This window comes from Echiichthys vipera (genome assembly GCF_963691815.1).
Source record: "Echiichthys vipera genome assembly, chromosome: 4".
Lineage (NCBI taxonomy): Eukaryota > Metazoa > Chordata > Actinopteri > Perciformes > Trachinidae > Echiichthys > Echiichthys vipera.
In genome coordinates, this window is record NC_139829.1 from 29294375 (window position 1) to 29313885 (window position 19511).

The 19511-nt window shown below is 44.0% G+C and overlaps 1 protein-coding gene across 5 annotated transcripts in view; it reads left to right on the forward strand.

Moving 5' to 3' along the window:
• Positions 1 to 19511, forward strand: part of fbrsl1 (fibrosin-like 1) — a 295062-nt gene that overhangs the window by 250287 nt on the left and 25264 nt on the right. For all 5 annotated transcript variants that reach the window (XM_083912662.1, XM_083912665.1, XM_083912666.1 and 2 more), the window contains one exon: positions 7556 to 7604. In XM_083912662.1, the coding sequence (XP_083768788.1) occupies positions 7556 to 7604 (49 nt within the window). The remainder of the gene's footprint in view (positions 1 to 7555; positions 7605 to 19511) is intronic.

Sequence of the window (19511 nt, forward strand, 5' to 3'; positions counted from 1 at the left end):
TCATCCCGAGCCTTTGCAGGGAGTTTGAGCAGATCTGGATTCTCTCCGGTGAAATATGCCTTGTCCTTTTTCCTTCATTTCTCCTTATCTGGTTAGTGCTGGCTGTGGGCCTGCTGAGGCGTTGATTTGTGACCCTCTCTGTCTGCAGCGGCGGGAGGCTTTAATGCAATGCGTGCCTCTGCCCTTCTCCCTACTGATGAAACAGGCCCCTGCATTCCCCTGATAGACTGCTAATTTGTATACTAAACTGACAGGCAGCCGTGATAAGGGCTAGCAACTGCTGCACAGCCTGGGGAGGGAGGGAGGGAGGGAGGGAGGGGAAGCAGGAGCGGTTGTGGTGTGGGGTGCGGTAAGAGAGACTAAGGGTAATATTTTACACAAAGCTCAAGCCCCCCTGCTCCTCTCTCGGCATTCATTTCCCTGCGTCTGTTGCTAGGGGCAGAGCGAGCAGGAGTTGTCATCCCTGGCCCTCTCTCGTACACACGCACACACACACACACACACACACACACACACACACACACACAAACACACATACACATGCATTAGACGTGTCTATGAAAATGGCTTTTGGGGCTAACTATAAAGAGGTTTGTGTGTGTTTTGTGTGTGTGAAAGGGGAGACCACTCTATTCTACACGGTCACTATGGAATTCATTATCATCTTAATGATGCTCCAGTGGAGGCGAGTATCTGTTGGTTGACAGTTGCGTGGGAGGTTTCTTCTCTCTTTTCTGTTCATGCTGTATATCCCATCATGCTCACTGGGGGTTTGCAGGCTTGCTGGCCCACACCTGTTCTGACAAGCAGGCGGCGGTGGTGGTAGCCGTGGGTGGGAATTGGTGGTAAGGTAGATGGTGGCTGCCCTGGGAATGCATAGCACTGCTGCAGCTTATAATAAACGACCGCTCGGGAGGTCATTAAGTTTCTGGAACGGCACGAGGACAAATGCAGGGGAGATAATTAATTTGGTGTCTCCCGTTGCAGCCTGGGAGCTGTAGGCCCACTGTGCAATGTCTAATGCTGCATCTATTGTTAATGTAGCACTAGCTGACGTCTGGGGTGAAAGGGTGACAGTAGTTGAGGCGCCTGAGTGGGTGCCGATAGAAGTGTTTATCAAAGAACTGAGCAACTCCCACATGAACAGAGAAAATCAGGCCCCTGCTGAGGTTTGACTGATGGGTGTTTGTACCTTATCAGTATCGATAAACTGCTTTATGTCAGTGTTCAAGATCATTGTGTGACCTTTTTATACACAGAAAACAAACATACTCAGTCACTTCAACTCAGAACATTGCATTACAATTATTTAAGGGTTTCCCTAAGACCACCATTGTAGCATTGGTCAGAGTTTTGCTTTAAAAGGGACATATTTCAGGTTAATACTAGTATTTTGGGTTTGGAACATGTTTACATGCTTTATACATTATTTTTCTCACACTGTCTGCCCCCCACACACACACACGCCCCCACCCCCAGCCAGCCAGTCTGCTTTGACTGTATCTGCACTCTCTGCATCTTTGTACTGAGATTTACTGTAGCGGTACTTTTTACCGATATGTTGTAAAGTTGTGACATCACAAGTGTAGGGAAGTCTTGACGGCTCGTTTAAAGGCACAGCTTCTGAACACAGGCTGTGTGCTTTTGTTCTTGTGTTTTTTTTCCCAATTTATATAGCACCTCAAACTGCTTTGTAATCAAAAAAGACATGAAAAGCTCCTGTTTTTACACTGTGAGACCTTTAGAGAAAAAATACACCTGAAAAGAGAGGGGACTAAGGACTCGCGGTGACAGTAAATGGGAAATTGGAAGAGAGGGCAGTGAAGGAGGAAGTTGACAGTGATGAAACACCGAGCAGCATAGCAAATTAACAGTCTCTGTGCGTGTGCGTGTGCGTGTGCGTGTGCGTGTGCGTGTGCGTGTGTGTGTGTGTGTGTGTGTGCGCGTGTGTGTGCGCGTGTGTGTGCGTGTGTGCATCCGTGTGTGCGTGCATCCGTGCGTGTGCGTGTGTGCGTGCATCCGTGCGTGCATGCGTGGGTGCGTGTGTATGTGAGTGTCGATCCATGGACAGACAGGTTCGGCCTGATTATCCATGCCAGGATATATGCCCTCTTGCCTGCTTCTCTTCCTCTCTTTCACCTTCTCTTTCTCTCTACCTTATAGGTCTTTTAATGCCATGTCCCGTCACATCAGGACAGCACAAAGTAGCTGTGTACTCCAACACAGGACCATGGCCTACCGCATGACATTTGACCCACTTATTCAACACGCACAACAATGTGGTGTCTGTTGCCATGCTCTATTACCCATGATTAAATAGTTTGACAACATGCTTCTAGCTATAGCTGCACTGATGTTGTTAACTTGATTTTCATCTCATGTCGTACGATTGATCACCTTTTGTACCGCCCGTTAAATTGGTTTTGATAATAAGCTGCACATATTTTACAAGAGTTTTTTACAAGTGAGGGAAATGTCATTTTGAAAACTTGTTGGCAGGTATTTGGTTTGTGGTATCTAAGTGTTAAGATTAGCCGCTTTACCACTTGTCCTACAGCAGTCTGTGAAGAACATAACATGTGCCAAATGACTCCAAACTAAATTGTAATTATAGTCTTTGCAGGCATGAGCCCACAACAAAGCCTTCTAACAGGTTTCTTTGTTTTCACGCTACAGCTGTTGTGATAGCACTGCCAGCTTGTGTAAAGGAAAAAAATATATCTCTACCAGGGAGGGGGAAGGCTTTACCTGCTTTCCTGGGATAAAGCGAGACTCTATTAGGAATTTAGTTTTATTTAGTCTGGGTTTACCTAACCTCTGGCTGCAAAAAAAAAAATCCTTCCTGTTTGGAGATCTTTTTCTCAGCTCCAAGGAATGCAGGGCATGCAATAGGAGCTCTCAGATCAGAGGTAGCTGGATGGTTTGATATAAAGCAGAGGGGGTCGGGGGGTGGGGGGGTGGGGGGGTTATGGAGAGAGAAATTGGTCTCTCAGCAGTCTTTACTAAATGAGGTTAATTGAATCTGGGTAATTGCTGACCTTCCTGTCTCAGTGAAATCACAGCCTTAACTGATCAATGCCTTTCATAAATTTATGCCTGAAGGTCATTCAGTTGATTATACCGCCCTCCCTTGCTGCCTGCATTGCCGAGCTCAGTCGGCCCATTGTGCATGAATCAGGCGGGGAAGCGTTTTAACAATAATAAAAAAAAGTGCAATTAAGCTTGTCTCAGATCTTCTGAATTAATTATCTTGCCGTGTTGTTAAGTAAAAGTGATGTGGACAGGGGAAAATGTGTAAAGCCTTCCCCTTGCTTCTTTGCTGTGACAGCACATGCATTTTGCCTCACAGTCAATGTCTCACTTATTGCTAGCGAGGGTTTCTGCCTTTCTGCTCTCCCTCTGCGGCTCTGCTATTATCTGGAGAGTTATGCAGCCAATAAGTCATTGGTGTTCAGGGATGTTGGGGACTTTTTAAAACAAACATCAGTGTAATTTGTAATTTGGCATTCCCTAAATCTGGAAATTATGGTTCTGCATGTGGCTCTGTAGGGAGTTAGCACTCTGTCGGTGGGTTTACTGGCCCGGCTCCCTCCTTGGCCTCCTTCTTTTTCTTTCTCCCCCTCATTCCTTTTACGCCTGCCGAGGAAACGGAAGGATTTCACAGCTGCTGAGAGCTGGGCCCCGGCTGGGCCCTATGACCTTCTTCTTGCTTTTTTCCCCCTCCCTCAGTCTCACTCCCTTTTTTCTCCCTCTCTCCAGCAGTCTCTTTCCTCAGGGAGCTCTTGTGTGGCTCAGAGGAAGCTGAATCATAAAGCATGGCTAATGAATAGAATAGGGAAGGAAAGCTGAGGCCTGCTGACGGCCCTCCAGAGAGGAGGCCAGGCCCCTGAAGCCCCAGGCTCAGATAGCAGACGGCCCCCTCAAAGGTCAGGCTTCCTGCGGCCCACTCCAAGGGCTTTTGGCTCCCAGGCAATGTGGCTTGAATTTCCCCCATTATTTTTTTTAAATGGCTAAATTTCCCTGTTTCCTTTGGAAAACCTGGCCTTTGCCCCTCTTTTTTTCTCTTTGTCTGTCTCTTTTTCGCTATATATATTTTCCCTCTGTCTCGTCTTTCCCTGTCTGTTTTTAATGGCAGCCAGGGTTGCCTCAACAAAGAGAGTGTGAAGAATTTGTTATACATGACCTCTGCACACCACAACCACAGGCGGCTCAGACTGCCAGCAGCACAGCCCCATGAAAAAATGTCAAGTTGACCAGCAAAACCAAGAAAGTTCTACAAAAACAAGCCAAATCAGGGCTCTGCTTTGACATGCTTTTTTAAGGAGTGCTTTTGTAGACCGGCCTTGTAATTGTGGATTATGCGACTGACTCATGCAGACTTGGCAGGTGCAAAACACAGCATTAAAACCTAAATATTGGTTGTTGATGATACTTGGAGTATGTTTGGAATACAAAACAGCTCACTGCACACTCAAAATAGCCAGAATAGGAATAAGAATGACTAGGTTGTCTTGGCACTTTGTCAGGAACGTTATGTCTGCCTCGCTCTCTGGATAACCACTCTGGTCATAACAATTGTTTTAACTGTTGTAGTGAGTTATGGCGTGACCTACCCTGTCTTTGTGACCCCGTGCCACACCAAGCATGTCCCTGAGCCAGCTCCCGTGTCCTTTTGACAAGCTTCATTTCATTCTGAGCCCATATTTTTCTTTCAGGGCCTCCGGGGCCATGATTCAAGGCTGAGGTTGTGCTGCTGCAGCGCTGAGGCTTGGTACTGGAGCGTTTAATGTCGTCCAAAGCTAACAAAGAGCCTGTGTTGTAGCTTGGCGCCCTGGTTCTGGGAGACTGAAAGAGGGCAATGCACAACACTCTGTCATTCCTCTATAGTCTTTTGCCTCGCCTACTGTAAGAGGAAACAGGAAACATGTCCATTCAGCTGTGAGTGTTCACCCTCCATTAAGTGTTCTGCTTATTGAGACAAAACTAAAGAGTTGTTATTGACCTCTTCTGACATTTGTATCAGCCTATTGAACTAGCGTAAACACACTGGTCTTTCAATATATACTGCAGTTTATTATTCTCACACTAACTAATATGGTGGCAACTGTTCTATCAGAAGCTAAAGGTCATCGCTAAAAATGATATCAAGATTAATGTTTGCAAATTGAAATTCTCAAAGTCTGTTAATGCTGAGTCTGAGAACAAATACACCATCAGAAGCTTTAGGAAACGGACTTGTTAATGTTATGCATCCCTATTAATTATTTACCTTGCTTGCAAGAGTAGTTGCTCAGCCGATATCTTTCCATAAATATCAACAGATCATTTGGGGGAATTCTTTTTTTAGTTGCGTTGTCTTTCGTCATGGCTTCTACCGCAACGGCAGCTGAAAGGAGTCTCCCTATGAAAAAAGGCAAAACCCCAGTAATTTTGCAATGTAAAATATTTATGGAATAAAACATACTTACATAAGAACGTAGCACTCGCAGAGCACTAAATGGTTTTTGGAATTTATGAGTTATTCTCTGTCAAAATCAGCAGAGGGAGGCGCGTAGAAACAGCTGTCGCGGCATGTCGTGTACAGCGCACGCACAGCCTACACACAACACACAGCACTGTCCATGGTTCTGAAACAACAGCTTGTCACTGAATGAGTTGCATTAATATTGTCAGTTAGGGTCGCGAGCTGAAGCTTCCTACTTGTGTGCTAGCTGCAGCTGCCTGCCATCCGGTTAGTGGTGAGATGAGACAGCAAGCAAGCAAGCATAGACAAACACTAGCATAGACAAACACTATGGAGAGTGGTGTATTCCTTTTCCCACTCTGGCGTAGGACTGTAGTCAGTGCTCACTGCTACAGTATTTTGTAATTGCAGATACTGTGGTTTGTTGTCATAAACGTTTTGTTCCCATTTGATTTGTCCATTATAAATTTGAGGAATTATTTGCAATGCAATTTGCAATGATGCAAGCTTTGTCTACCATTTAACATTTAGCTATGTAGCATATTAGCCTGTAATCGCGTTTTTCTGTAGTAGCATTATTTGTTATTGTTTATTGCATCAAAATCCATCAGCACCTGCTATGAACAATCCATTTCTCCCCATAACAATTCTGTGGCGCTGCCACCGTTCTACCTGTGTTTTTCCATGGCTGCGGTGTGGATGAAGCCAATTGTTGAGAGAATCAGTGCTTTCCTGGGGCACTGTTGTGGTTAGCGCTGAGATGAGACATCAAGCCCAGACAGACAAACACTGTGGAGAACAGTAACACAGTGGCAGTGAAGGAGAAATTGGGAGGTCTTGGAGAGAAGAGGACGTCCTCAAAACACTTGTGAAGAACTATCACGGATGCCAAGGACAGCCATCTGTGTTTACAAAATGATTTGCTTTCTCTTTTTGTCTCTGTCGCTCTTGCACTCACTCTGATTCACTGTTCATTCTTTACATATGCTCCCTTTGTGCCGCATAAAATACAAGCATGGCAGTTAAGGACACTCGGGCCCTTTGGATGGAACATATGTTCAGCTCTCGCAGCGTCTTACAAGTGTACAGAACCTAGATGAGAGGATTTTAAGCAAAGGGAAATCTTGGCTTTTAAACAAAACCCCTATATGGGCTGATATTACATGCTGAAGAAGATTTTCATTGTTGATATTATCTTCCAAGCAAACAGATTTCTTTTTTTGCTGTGGTTTATTGCACAATTCCAGGTTCTGTGTGGATTTACTGCTTTTGGGTCATAGCGTTTAAACCATTTCCATCAGGCCAGGGACTATGTGAAAAAATGTATGGTGTGTTTTTATTAAGCCGCTGCTTGCCAGAATCTACGTATCCATCTAAAGCAGAGATGAAAATACCTTGCAGTGTTTAGTCTGAGGTGCCTTTCTCAACCTCCACAATAAAAAATCCACCGGGTTTCCACTGTTCACTGTCAGTCACATCAGCCCAATCAGTACCAACGGTTTTTAATCCAATACATGCTCATGTTGTTGACAGATCATCTGTTTACCCCCAGTATGTTCTGATATTGTCTTTGATATTTAAGTCGTGAAATAAGGATATTGCTTTTTAAAATAGAACCAGACTGTATTCATGAGATGTGTTATTCCTTTCAAAGATATTGCAGAACAGAATGTGATTTCTGATCAGCAGCGTTACGCAGGAGCCTTTGTGCTCAAATGCTGCACAGCCACCTTACTGACTTCCACCGTCTTTGAAAGCATTTCTTTTGAGGGTTTTCAGGTGGCACAACAGTGCCACCTAATGTTACCTCAACAGGAAAACGCCAGACAGGGACCATCGGGTACAGAGGGAGCTCTTCTTCTTGGCTGATTGTAGTATTTTGATTGACTGTGTAATGCTTTGTGTGGCAGCTGGACTTGGGCTACATTTGTGGCTGGATATGCCTTTTACCGGGCAGATGAAATGTGTGTCAGTGCTTGCTTAGTTTTGATGAATTATTATTATTATTATTATTATTATTATTATTATACTGTATGAGTCACTTTGCCACTGATCCAAGTCCACTAAAGGTCTGTCCTCTTGATTTTCCAGGTGTCTGATGTAGGATCGGAGAAGCTCTTTTCCCCGACCACACCCAAAGGTAAGAGCCCGCTGTTTTCTCATTCCCCTTCAGTCTTTCCTCCTCTGCCTCATTCTTACTCATAACAACAACTGGGTTTTGCAAAATGATTCCAAATCTCCTCCGTTCTAATCCTGCAGCTCCTATTCAGATTTAAATGTCAGCAGACCTAAACAAGGTCTGGTGACTACATATGCATACATTTTTTTCCCTGAGTGCAGAGTGGCGTTTGTTGGACGACCCCGCCGAAGGCTTAGCCCTCCTACATATTGGTTCATTAGAGGGGATTTAGAGCCTCCCTGCCACATGCTCCCACAAATGGGAACTTCCCTCAGGCAATACAAGCTCTCTGACAGCAGGCCTGGGCCATAATGGATGCCAAAGGAAAGAGAGAGAAAGAGCTTTGTCAGCCCCCCAGACAACACCAACTGTGTGTGTGTGTGTGTGTGTGTGTGTGTGTGTGTGTGTGTGTGTGTGTGTGTGTGTGTGTGTGTGTGTGTGTGTGTGTGTGTGTGTGTGTGTGTGTGTGTGTGTGTGTGTGTGTGTGTGTGTGTGTGTGTGTGTGTGTGTGTGTGTGTGTGGATTATAAGGCTGTCATATCAGTGATTTTGTGTGTTTGTTTGTCTACATACCACATACATGTGTTGGTGTATACCATGTGGGTATAGAAAGTATGCAGCTGTATAAATAAAATGATGCTCGCCAGGTCAGAACAGGGAGAAAGGTGTCAAGTTGTGAATGCGGGGAGGGTAGGGAAGGGAGGAGAGGCATGATCAGCCTACTTGTGACAGATAGCAGCATGCAGACCACGTCCCCCCAGGGCAGGAACCAGGAAGCAGGGCCATTAACACAAGCAGAGGGAGAAGGAGGTGGAAGTCTAGAACAATGTAAACTATGGCCATATGAGGAGGATTAGGGAGGGAGGGGGATGTCTGCAGGACAGACTGGACAGGGAGATCAGCTTGCCTCAACTGGACCGTTAAAAATGTCATTATAATAGACACATAGTTAGTGTAAACTGGGATGTCCCTTATACATTTTTTATTCCTTTTTATTTGTCCAATATTTAATGAAAATGTTGAACATTTTCTCAGGTAAAGTCTTGAAATATATAGCACTCATGGTTAAACTTACTATACATAGATTATATTAGTATAACAGGGATAACGATCCTTGTTTGGTGGTGGTTGTAAAAAAAACATACCTGTTAACCATTCTTGATTTCGTCGTGGTTTTCTTTTTGAGCAATGTTTTTACCTGCTGCAAATGAATAATGCAGAAATTGGTGTCATCATCAGTGCAAATCTACCTCCTGCCTTTTGGTAATCACAAATCAGAGGTCTTCTAGACGTAATCTCCATTTTGATCCCCTTCGCGTCAGAACATCCACTGTGAAAGCTAGATTCCTTCTCGACAACATATGAAGGTGTTGCTCGGTTTAGCACAGTAGCTCTGACTGCTAAGTGGAAAAGCATGGCTGACAAGGAGGAGAGGAACCGCGCCTGTCAGCCATGTGATGTAGATGACCTGTGACCAGCGTCTGCCTCGTGAAACCAGCGTTCACAATGACAATGACTTCCAGACTTGCATGGTTTAGAAAACAACTAGACCGCGTCCAACTCCATCTATTTTCCACCTGGCTGCTGGACTACTGCCGTTGTCAGCTGTCAGGGTGTTGACTTACTTTCCCTGCATGCCCGTACAGAAAATAGCTCCATATAACCAGACTCTTCTGTGAAGAAGAGCTACAGGCACACTCAGCCCCTGTCTTTTACACACATCAAACACCCAGTCCATGTCAGCTGGTGGATGGAGAGCTCTGTGGATCTTGCTAATGTGCACACAGGGCTGAGGATTAAGACCCTGGAATTACATCCAGACAATCCAATCAGAGCCTCTCCTGATTGTCACACAGATAAACCAGATCCTGTTTGGGTAATGTGGAAGAAGGGCATCGGATTAGAATTAGGAGTTGGAAAGGGTGAGGCAGCAAAGAAATCAGTAGTTTGATGAAGTGATTTGGTGACGATGTTATCACGCTACAACTGCAGAGCTGCTACCAGCCGGCTCTCTTCTCCCCTTCCAATGTTGTTTTGAGCTGTAATGGATTTTAGAAGGTTTGTTTTTTTGTGTGTGTGTGTGTGTGTGTGTGTGTGGGTGTGGGCGTGCGTGTGCGTGTGCGTGTGTGTGTGTGTGTGTGTGTGTGTGTGTGTGTGTGTGTGTAATACAAAGAAGCCCACGGGCTGTTTTCCTCTGGTTTAGAATGCGGCGTATGTGTCCCATTACTGGTCTCACTCACGCTCCTGTGGGACCAATGAAAAGCCTGCTTTCCTCTGATCACCAGGCCTGTCGAGCTGTGGGCTGGGAGACACTCCGACAGATGCACACACACACACAAACATAATGGCACACATAAATATATAATGCTATGATGATGTTTGGCTTGTACATTTCTCTAGGTAATGAGTGTTGTTCCTTTTAACTCGTCTTTGCCTTTCAACACCATGCTCCTTTCTGAACTATATTTTGGTGAGTAGTTACGGGTACAAACTGTCGAGGTAAAGTCCAAATTCCACACAGGCCCACGGTCTGTCATGTTAATGAAACGGTTCAGGGTTAATGGAGGAGAGGAAAGACCAACGTAGTAATCAGCGAAGGCAGAGTGCTGTAATTACGCAGACACAACATGGTTTTGGGCGAAACCCAGACACCCTTGCCTTCTTTCTCTCATGCCTATTTTTCTTCATATCTACATCGCAAGCTAACAGCACTGATAATAGAAGCTAATAGCATCTGTAATAACACAGCACACACTGTGCAGTTCTTTCTGGGTGTTGTTACCCAAGAGCTAGCACAAGTTGTGCTGAATGTCTGCCTGTGTTGGTGGTTTAGCGGTAGGAAGGTACAGCAAAGGTCAAGCATTATCTAACAGTTATTGGTTTTTGTTTATTTCCTGTTTTAAACCTCCTGCAAATTATTGATTTCCTGGAGGATGGCATGTTTAAGTAAAAGCACTATGAGGACTTGCACTCCACTCAGGGCTTCTCTTATTGAATCGCAGGTCAGAGATTACTGTTGTCACTTCGCTTGAAGGCGAACGAGAAGCTAAATGTAGCTGTTGAGGACGTACAGGGCACTTCCACAGAGCATAGATAAACACTTCACTGGTAGGCCTTATTATTACATTTCTCAATGCTGCGCCAATGGAAGCGGTGGAGAGTTATCACCTATCTGTCAGTGGCTAGAAATATCCGAGGACACTTTGGAATCTGCAGTGACTATGTTGAATGTTGTAGCTGTGGGTTTTGGAGCAATAGATCTAGTCTAGGCCAGTTATTCTCAGGTACATGATGTTCTGATGTTGCCAGGAGGTACTTGGAAAATCATGAAGCAGCTCCATTAATTTGAAAAAATAGAAAATGTGATTTATTTAAATGAATATATTGGCTGTAACACCTGAACACTACATTGTAATTATGTAAGTGAAACCTAGGTTAGCAAGTGAGGGTCATAGATAAACAGTTAAAATAGTTAGCTAAAAGTAATGGATAATAGTAGGAAATAGTTAGCTAAAAGTAATGGATAGTATGTTGAAATAGTTAGCTTAAAGTAATGGATAATTGCTTGAGATAGTACGCTAAAAGTAATGGATAATAGTAGAAAATAGTTAGCTTAAAGTAATGTATAGTATGTTGAAATAGTTAGCTTAAAGTAATGGATAATTGCTTGAGATAGTTAGCTAAAAGTAATGGTAGAAACATTTACTCCAATTAGTTGTCGTAAAAGTAGTAGTATGATTGCTGGCTTAGTAGTAAGATATGATGGTAAGATGTAATTGCAAGCAAGCCTGTTCTTTCAAAACCCTCCATTGTGTCATGTTCAGGGTCACTATGCCTGCTGATTCTTTTTTTTTTCTCTCACTAACTTTATTGACACACATCCCCCTCTCTATTTCTGATCCATCCCCTATATGTTACCCTCTTAAATCCATACACACACACACATGTATCTATTACACTTCTGCCCTTACTACAAGCCTGACTCAGAAGTTGGAAGTTCACTATTTTCCAATTACAAGTGAACGCAGCATAACCGTTAGTGATGAGTTTGGAAGGCAGACCAACCGCTGTCAGCAGCGTCACTAACATGGCGGCGCATTTATATTTAGCGAGGGAATGTCGCCAAAGACACCAGATTGTAATACTCGGAAAAAAGACAAGTAAAAGTGCTTTTTTACTGATTAGTTGGTCATATGATATAATCATATAATCACCATTGTTTTAATTCACTTTTTGATAGATAATAATTTAACAGACAATAAACTACATGAAACTCTTACGGATTATATCTTTCAATATTTAATAATAATAAAAAAATGACAATGCAATACCACTTTTATGTAATGAATGGAACATACATTGGGAGTGATGACTTCATCTGACAGGGCTGTAGGGGTGTAACACAGACCAAGAAGGCTGTGAATCACTGGCATAGGCAACATTTTTTCCTGCCCCCTTGTACTCTCCGAGGTCCTGTTGTCCTAGCTAGGTGCTACCTGCCATGGTGTGAGGGTAAACCTGTGTGGTGTGCGGTCCACCAGACAAACCTGGGGCATCTTGGGATAGCAGGAGAAAGATTGGTAGAAAACCCATTTCTGAAGTGGATTTGTGCCCTTGTAATCCTGATTAATTTTGACCCGTTGTGCTCATTTTAAACAGAGCATTACAGTAAGCGTGAACACAGCAAGCTCCGGGGCGAAACCAGGAGCTTAGCGGCTTTGGGAGGCTTAGCTGCAGATGGCATTTTAAGCCGGACTTAATAAATTGTTTCCATTAAACTTACCGGCCCACACATACTGGATTAGACCAGTGGAACAAAGGAAGGAGAGAGCGTGCAGACGAAGAAGAGGGGAAAAAAAGCACACACACACAACTGCCATCATACACATCCGACTCTGTTAACATCTCTGAGGCCACATGAAAGGTGAAGATGGGGTTATTCTGGTGGTCAGGGAGATAGAAGCTTTTGGACATGAATTCAAAATCCACTCACTTTAGATCTGTTCCTCGTCAGGGATGTTGGACCAATTTGCCTAATTGACACAGAAGTAAACAAACAAAAAAAGATGCATAAACCATTTAGCTTGGCAGTGGATTTAGGGCTTATCCTCTAACTGTTTACATATAAACACATTACCGATGCTGTAGCTTAAGGATTTAGGATCTGCCCATACCCTTGTTTTTCCTTTTTCTTTGGAGCCCTTTTACTCATATATCAATCTTCCATTGTGGGAAATCAATTCCTTATGGTAGAACCCCGCCTCTCCCCTCTTCTATCCTCAGCCCGCCTCCACCGTACCTCCTTCCCCCATCGGCTCATGCCTTGCTCCCTAAGCTCTCATTATGTGCTACACAGTCCAGGGTCCCCGTGTCGAATCGCTAATCAACCACCCTGTCTGCAGGCCTGCTCTCTCAATAGGTGCTGAGTGGCCTTTGTTCCGCCACTGCTGTTTGCTGCATGTCAATAAAAGTGCTATCGCCTTCACCTCCTCCTCCTCTTCCGTTACCTAGGCCAGCCCTAGCTACAAGCCTGCTCCTTCAGTACAAGCTTACAGAAAAATGAAACTAAGTCCCACCTGCTGGATTCTGAATGCCAGAGAAGGGAGGAAAGGATGGTTATTGGAGAGGGAGCAGCAAGGTCAGGGGCAGAGGGGATTGAGGGCATCTCAGCCATAGTGAAGTAGATGAGAGAGCATGTTTGTATTCGGACGGGTAGCTCTCCTCTGGCCAGGTCAGTGTAATGTATCACTAACCTCGGCAGCCGGCCTGACTGTTTGCAGCCTCTCACCCATTAAATAATGAATGGAGGTTGACCCTCTGACCAACTAATCAGCTTTTCGCCGCCGTTGAATCAGGATTGAGTGGAGGTAGCTGGAGAGTGTGGCTGGCTGGCTGGCTGGCTGGCGGGCTAGATGACTGGAGGGCAGACACGTTGTTTGAAAAACACAAGGGCTGCAGAGGCTTCCCACAGCCATATTAGCAAAGGCATGGAATTGAAAGCAGCCATCACCACTGTGGAATCTAAGCCTCCAGTAATGTGATTTGTTTGACAAAGTCCAGGCAGCTTGCAGGACATGCTTTCTTTATCAAGAAGACCAATGTCCCTGTATTGACAGAGCACTTACGGTCCAGCTCCGGTGTTTCGGTGTTTGGGCACTCATGTGACAGCGTGACAGTCACACTATGTGCAAAAAGGAGCTGGAGGTTGGTCGCTTTTGATGCATAAATAAACCATCCCTCTTGACTCTAACACCGCCTTACTTGTTACTGAGCTTGAACAGCAGCTCATGTGTTCCCCTGATTTAATTTAAATATTAAAAAGGTACAAACTACAACAGGATACAGAAGGGGTTAGCACACAATCTCAGTTCAGGGAGAGAAAATACTTTGTAGAAATGTGTAGAAAACCAAAGAATATGGCTTGTTTCTTTATTAATCTTTGGGTTATTACTGTTCACAGACATAGGACAGTTTATGGGCTGAATGATTTGTTTTTGGAGAAAGGGGCTGATATTAATGCTCCCTTTATTGATAGTGCTAATGCTGTTTGTGCAGCCATCCCTGTCGGGGAGATGAAAATAAATAGGGGGAGCTCGGAGGAGATAAGACACGTGTTTAATTATTAATTGAGCCATTACTGACAGAGATTGCCTTTTTTGATTTAAAGCAGGAAGACCTGCTTCAGGGACAGAAAAAGCAATTACAGAATTCCCAGCTTGCACCGCCACTGCCCATCGTTTCAGCATTCAACGTGAGAGAGGAGTGAAAGGAGACAAAACACTCCCACACACACACACACACACACACACATGCACTCACACACATCCATTTACACTGTGCTGTTCCATAAATTATTTTAATACTTCTTCAATATTTATAGCGTTTTAAATTACGATTACATCGTCATGTACTATTTATGTTGAGTGGCAGGCAGTCAGAGGGACCAAGCAACATTACCCACAATCCCTCTATGGAATGGCACCTTGAAAAGCTGACTGTAGGGAATTGTTTGGTTTTGTATGATTCAGAAAGTAATGTCCAACTGCACCGGCTCTTACAAGCCAGCCACTCCTAAATTTTCTATGCACCGCAATTAGCGGGCTTGTAAATTCAGTGTTGATACGTCATGCTACCCCTGCGTGCGCTTTGTGGCCCCTGTAGAGCACTATTATGTCCATTAGAAAAGTGACCGCTCTGAGCAGAGACCCCAGTGTACATGAAATATTAACCTAGCCCCTGTTTAGAGTATTGGGTCACTGCTTGTTGAGCCTCAATCGTGGAACAGAAACTCAGTGTATTTCTCCCCTTTGTCTTTGTTAGCCATTACATGTCAGGGCACTTGACAGCTGTCAGTCAGTCTTATCAGTGCCTGTCATCTGTGTCAGCAAGCCTGTGGGTGGTGATCAGCTATTGTGACAGAAAATGGGAGTCACATTGAAGGCTGTGTGATTAGGGCTCCATTGTGTGGCTCTGTGTTCATTGACTGAATATGGATCCAGCTTTAGCTGTGGAGAGGGAGCAATTACAGAATCACTAAAGGCCATGTGGGAGTTTTAGGATAAGTGGTCGAGGGTATGACCGGCATTTTGGCTGCTGCACTTTTACAATACATCTTAAATGTATAATGTCAGGGGTGTGCCATCTTTGCGCTGTGTACCATCTTACTGTTAAGAACAAGTCAGCATACGCAGAGGGCTTCACAGTCTATACAATCAAGTCAAAGTGAATACATTTAATCACTTCAGTACTGAGCAGTACTGTTCAGCCTCAAAGCAGTCTCCGATGCCCAACAGAGGCCAGCGCTCCCCTGAGGCGTTTTCAGTGCTGTCTCTTCAGTTCAGGTTAAATGATAAAATGCCAGCTTACTGCGAACCTGGTCTTGTCCATGAACAATAATTCCCTCACCTACCATACCTCAGCTACGACATCGTCAGCAGCGTTGCACGCCATGCTAGAAAAAAGCATGTGAGTTCATACTGCGGTGTTGACCAAGAGGTGACACTTCCACCTCAGCTGACATTTCTATTTGTGCAGACATCAATTGCAAGCACACAGCAGGGAGACGGCATTCTCTTTTGGCCAGTGGATGAAGCATTGCATTGATAGTCATTCAATACATGACTATCATAAGCAAAAAATATCCCATTGAGGCTAAAACCAACGTCTCTTAGCAGTTACTGTGGTCTAGTTCCCTAACTGCTTCACTATAAACCAAGGCCTTAGTTTTGTGATGGGAGCTAATGCTTCACCAGTAAGTGAGGAAATCGGAGGCTCCATGACTATAGAAAAGCTTTCTGGCAGAGAAACCGCAGCCCCTGCAATTAGCTGACCAACTTATAAAACACAGGTTGGCTCCTATCTCAGCAGGGAAGCACCATTGGTTAAATGGTTGCAGTTTTTTGGTTGGGTTGTTTTTTGGTTGTTTTTTTAGAGGGGATAAAGAGAAGAATTCAGAAATGATAACTCTAGAGAGCAGTAGCTCTCATCACATCTTCTGTCTAATCTTAATCCTCCTCATCCAATGAAGATGCAGCCAGCTGCAGTGTGAAAGGCATTCTTGTTGTTTACTTGAGAAAATACATGACCAGCGTCTTATCACTACTGTCAGGCCTGAAATGTAAAGCCTGTCGCCTGTGATCACTTGCAGGTTTTCTTGTTTTTAATCCTTTATTCCAAGCTCCAGTCATACTGCCAGCAAGAGTGGGTTTTTTTACCCGCCCTGCATTTGTTTGAAGATCCCAGTTTCCCGCTATGTGCATTTTAAGCTTATCTGTGTTGAGCGGTTCAGAGCCAATGTTGTTTGCAGATGAGGCTGCAACGCTCATTGACAAAGCCAGATGGTAGGCGATTGTGGCCAAACATGACGCTTGGATAATGTACAATCACTGGCAAGGGGACAGTCGTCAGCCTAGATGGATATTACAAACATGCTTGTAATGGTTTGGACATTTTGGGAAGCGGTTCACACAGGCTTGTAAAGATGGGAAAACCATTGCCAGGAACAGAACGGATGTAAAATGATTCAGGATATCTATGCATCAGAAGAATGTGCCAAAAAGGATTCTGGGGAGAAAGGAGATGATCCAAGGAAAGAAGATCCCCAAATCAAGCAGAAATATCAACCCGCCATATAAAGTATTTTTCAAGTATTTCCAGATGGGTGGTCCTCTTGTACTGTTTGTTCAGTATTCCTGAGCTCCATACCTTTCCAGTATCAGCATATACGCATCCATATTTCTGTCAGTGGCTTATCATAGCCACTATGTCTAGAAGCAATACTGCAGGCTTGGACTAGTAAAGTATGTTGTAGGTGTATGTAGGTTTTTAGATGTTTGTGATAGAGCCTGGCTACTAACCTTGAACTCAACACATGGTGAAAGCGGTAACCCGACACGCTGCTGAGAAAGGGCTTGTGTTCGGTTCTGTATTTCATCGGACAAGAGTGCCATTAATCGTCCCAGTGTCTAACACACAGGTGGTAATTTGCTGAGACACAGGGGCCTGCATTTTGGCCATTTCAGGGATGGTTAAAAAAAAAAAAGAGAGAACATGCACAGTGTGGTCTCCTCCAATATTCAAGCGGTCATCTGTTTGGCTGTTGTTTTTGGCTACCAGTGAATTCCCTTCTCTGGGCCCTGGTAGGGAGGCCCCTAATGGCCTCTGACAGGCTGTAATACCCCATTCAGCAGAGCATGGGCTCCAGCCTCCCTGGCTGTTGGGTTAGTACTGCTGTGTTGAGGGGTGAGCAGCAGGACTGGGATTTCACTGCTGTTTGCTTTGGGAAGGAGTGAGAGAAATGACTCCAATGCCATGACCCATGGAGAAGTGTATACAGAGCACTATAAGCGGTATCAACCAGGGTTAACCTTGTGTATTGTTTTGCTGATATTTGCGTTTTGGTAAGAAATAAAGGTTTATTAAAAAAGATGGATTATTGTTTTTCACTTGAAATGCAGTTCAATTGATTACATACACAGTGTTGCCCATAAAGTTGGAATAATTCTGTTTTCAGACATTCATCTACTTATTCTTTTTATATGTGGTTTAATTTTCACTGTGATATTTTCGGAAATGATTGATCAATACAGTTTTGAGAATATATACACTATAAACACTCACAATCATTTAATGAGAAGAGGTAAAAAAAAATGTACACCAAATTTATGGGCAACAGTGTATATTGTATATTGTAGCACTGATCACTTTAAGTGAGTTTTAAGAAGCTCTGAATTGAGCCATTTGGATCATGTGCCAATGTGCTTTTTCATTAAAGGTCCCACTTTGTAAAAAGTGAGATCTCCATGTCTGTTATTGATTATGAAGCAGGTTGAGGTGCTATATGAATACTATGAAAGTAATAAAACTATCAATCCACAGAGAAATGCACACAGACAGTATTCAGAAACTGTTTTTAAATGAGTTGTCAGGACTTCTGTATGTTTGTGATGTCACAACTTTACTTTATATAGGTTTTCAGCTCCAATACAGTGCCATTACAGTAATAGTAATTATTAATAATGCAAAGAGCACAGATGCAGATAGCCCGGGAATACAGGTATATCCAGACAGACAGTATGGAACAAGTAATGTGTTTTTTGACCTTTAAAACATGTTCTAGTAGAAATTCAAAATACAAGTAGGAACCTGAAAATGAGCAGAATATGGGACCTTTAAAGGGATCACAAGGGATGGGGGTTAGTTTTAGTGGTACAAAATATATCAAAGCGGGGCTTTGTTGGCACAAGGATGTTAAACTGAAACATATTGGATTGCATTTCATATCATCTTCAGGCTCAGGCCAAAATGATTAGCACTGATATCTTCAAAACCACACATCTGTTGAAGCCTGACAATGGCAAATGACATGAAAACCATGGCTCCCTGTTTTTATGGAATAGATCTATATACAGCTTTCACTATCTCTAATGATACAGGTAATGACTCATCAACTGTTAAGTGCAGGGCAAGTGCTGAAGTGCCCTGGGCTCCTTATCAGCCGCGGCACACTGTATTAGTGTGCTGGGTTGGCGTCGCGCTGACCTAATCCGGGTAGCAGGTGCCACTGGAGCCGAGGTAGCGCGGACGTGTATTTCAGGAAGGATGAGCCATCTGGGTCTTGATACTTTATGGTGCTTAAAACACACTCTCAAGTGTGACACTCCCAGCACTTACCTTTTAGCTGCACACAATAATCTAAGCGCTAGTTGCTAGAGGGACAGAGGAGGCTTTCAGGAGAATTTACAGGGTCTGATGTGGCGTGGAGCCTCCACTTCGACACGGATTCATGAAACAGTCAGACACACTTGGCGCTTTGATTTTGACTCTCTAACTCTTTCAGTGTTGTTTTGTCATCTGCACTCTGAAATATGTTGTGCAGAAAGAAAAGTGTGTTTGTTTTCTTTTGTTACTGTTTTCTGTTTTCGTGCCAGCCTGCCTTGCTCGACACTTTTCTGGGACCTTGTGTTGTCTTGTTTTGTTCTCTTTTCCTGGTGTAGTCTGTTTCATCTCACAAGCGATTTGGCTCGTTTCTGAGTCCAATTTCGCTCCTGTTTCGCTGTGCACTCCCCCACCCCCCACGTCATAGACATACTCACATTTCCCCAAACTGACACGCCGCCTTCACACTCCAAACAAATAAATTCTTCACACTTGGAACGTCACAGTCAAATGCGGAAGCTCATAGCGGCCCTGAAAACGTGCAGGCTGTTGTTAATGTCCCTTGTCCACTATAGCTTGAGGAGGCCGGACCCAGATTCTTCTTACTCAGTCTATGTGTATGGCTAGGGGATTAGAGAAGATGAGGGCAGACGATGGTGGGTTAAGGTAAGCAGCAGCCCCACAGGTCAGGATCCGGGCCTTGTCTCCATTA